The sequence below is a fragment of the Eulemur rufifrons genome, chromosome 9 (assembly GCF_041146395.1).
Source record: "Eulemur rufifrons isolate Redbay chromosome 9, OSU_ERuf_1, whole genome shotgun sequence".
Taxonomy (NCBI): domain Eukaryota; kingdom Metazoa; phylum Chordata; class Mammalia; order Primates; family Lemuridae; genus Eulemur; species Eulemur rufifrons.
In genome coordinates, this window is record NC_090991.1 from 36507577 (window position 1) to 36509844 (window position 2268).

The window sequence follows — 2268 nt, forward strand, 5'->3', positions numbered from 1 at the left end:
TAGTAGTATTTTTTGCCTTTTATTGCTTCTAAAAGTTCTTACTGCGTTTTCTCTCCGATCCGGACTCTGCGTTCGGCCTCCGTCGCCTCTTAGCTTTTTTTTTTTTTTTTTTTTTTTTTTTAATGTATGTTTGTTTGTTTTAAAAAAGAAAAAAAGAAAAACGGATTCTAGTTACAAATTGTCTTGGTCTATCTCTTTCCTCTCAATTCACATCCCCTCCCGCCAAAATTAAAATCGCAAAACGCGGAGACTCGGGATTGGGGGTGAGGACGCTCCAGGCACGGGCTCCGGCACCCTGACTTCTGCCCTCTCCAAAAAAGGGGGTCGCCCTGCTCCTTTCGGGCTCGGCAGCTGGGTGTCTTTTTAAAATAATAATGAGAAGGGAAAACCGCATCCTACAGCTCAGCTGCCCCCTTACCAAAGCCTCTGGGCCTGCAGGGAGGAACCGGAGGAGGAAATCCAAGCGAAGATATTGGGAATGGGGGAGGGGTGTCTCCAGGGAGCGCCCAGAGCGAGGTCCCTGGAGAAGCACTCCCTGGGAGAAAGGAGGAGGGAACCCCTTGGGGAGAGAGAAGGCGAGTCCCCTGGGGGAATCGAGGCCCCTGGGACGGGCCACCCACAGGTAAGAGGACCACGCTGCCTAAGAGAGCGGTAGGACCGGCGGCCTGCTCCCTGCGCCCGGCGCCGGGGTAGGTGGGGACGTCCCTGCGCTCAGGGGGCTGAGGGCAGGGTGGCGGGCAAAGGCAAAAGAAAAAGAAGGGGGCCGGCGCGAGGTCTCAGTTATGAAAAAACGCATTGAGCTCCTCGTACATGGGGCCCCGGTCGTGGTGAAGGTGCATATCGTAAGACAAGAGATTCTCCGAGTGGACGCCCCCGCGCACAGCCGACGAGCCGAAGACTAGCCCGTGGCCCGTGGGCCGCGAGCCGGGCAGCGCCGAGTAGTGCATAGAGTAGTGGTAGCTCTTCTCGTGGTCGGGCGACGAGTCCTGCTTGAGCGAGAAGTTGCCATTGAGACAGAGCGGGGGGCTGAGCGGGCCCTCGTACTCGGAGCTGTTGTAGTCCGGGCTCGCGCCGCCACCGCCCGCCGCCGCATACAGCGTCTCGTAGGCGGCGCAGTAGCCGTGGGTCCGCAGGGCGTGCGCCGCGCCGCCGCCCAGGCCGCCGGCCGCCTGGCACTGTGCGCCCGCCAGGCGCGAGCACGGGTACGGGTACGGGTGCATGGCGAACGGGCCGCCCGAGCCGTGGAAGCGGCCCGCGCCATCGGCGCCCTGCTCTGTGAGGAAGTTGCGCGAGTTGAGCTGCAGGCAACCTGCCACCAGATTGGTGGTGGGCTGCGACAGACCCTTGCACAGAGTCTGCACGTAGGACACTAGGTCTGGCCGCTTGCCGGAGCGCAGGATCTCCGAGAGCGCCCAGATGTAGTTCTTGGCTAGGCGCAGCGTCTCGATCTTGGACAGCTTCTGCGTCTTGGAGTAGCAGGGCACCACCTTGCGCAGGTTGTCCAGCGCCGCGTTCAGGTCGTGCATGCGGTTGCGCTCTCGTGCGTTCGCCTTCTGCCGCCGAAGCTTGGAGCGCTCCAGGCGCGCCTTGGTCATCTTGCGCTTCTTGGGCCCGCGCTTCTTGGGCCGCTCGCCCTCCGCCTCGTCCAGCCCTTCTTCCTCCTCCTCTTCCTCCTCCTCCTCGCCCCCCAGCTCGCTCTCCTCCTTGACCTCGGCCAACGTGGCCTCCGGCACCTCTTCTCCACGGAGGGGGACTGGCTTGGCAGCCCGGGCGGGCCCCGGAGCCCCCGGCCCGGGAGCAGGCGGAGGCGGCGGCGGCGCGTCGCCCTTGTCGCTCCTCGGCTCGTCGTCGTCTCCGTCGCCCCAGCTGGCGAACTTGGGCACGTCCGAAAGGAGGCCGGGCTCGCTGAACAGGCGGGTCAGCATGGTGCCTGAGGGCGCCCCGCGGGCGGGAAGGGAGACAGACAGCACAGAGTGAGGGGCACGCCGGGGTCACAACAACCCCCCAGCAAACCGCCTCCACCCTCAAGTCTCGAGCGGGTTCCTGCCCAGGGTGCCCTGGATGCCCCCGGCCTGCGCTGCCCCGCCCAGAGCCGGCCCAGCCCTACCCGGCTGCCCGCCCGGGATCCCGGCCCAGGCCCTCTCCCCAGCGCTGGGCCCCGGCTCCGCCCCTCACTTGAATGGGGGGCCGCTCCCCGCACCTGGTTCTTCTCAGGGTCAGGGCGGGGACGGGGTGGGGGCTTTGGCGACCAGATATCTTTGCCAGAAG

At 64.5% G+C, this 2268-nt stretch overlaps 1 protein-coding gene across 1 annotated transcript; it reads right to left on the bottom strand.

Annotated features, from left to right (window-relative positions):
* Nucleotides 1-776: 776 nt before the first annotated feature.
* Nucleotides 777-1925, bottom strand: NEUROD2 (neuronal differentiation 2). Its single transcript, XM_069481333.1, has one exon. It carries the CDS (start codon nt 1923-1925, stop codon nt 777-779), a length of 1149 nt encoding a protein of 382 aa, XP_069337434.1.
* Nucleotides 1926-2268: the final 343 nt, after the last annotated feature.

What these genes read in the sequence shown, in the direction of transcription:
- NEUROD2 (XM_069481333.1), bottom strand. Translation starts at nt 1,925, where the DNA reads ATGCTGACCCGCCTGTTCAGCGAGCCCGGCCTCCTTTCGGACGTGCCC.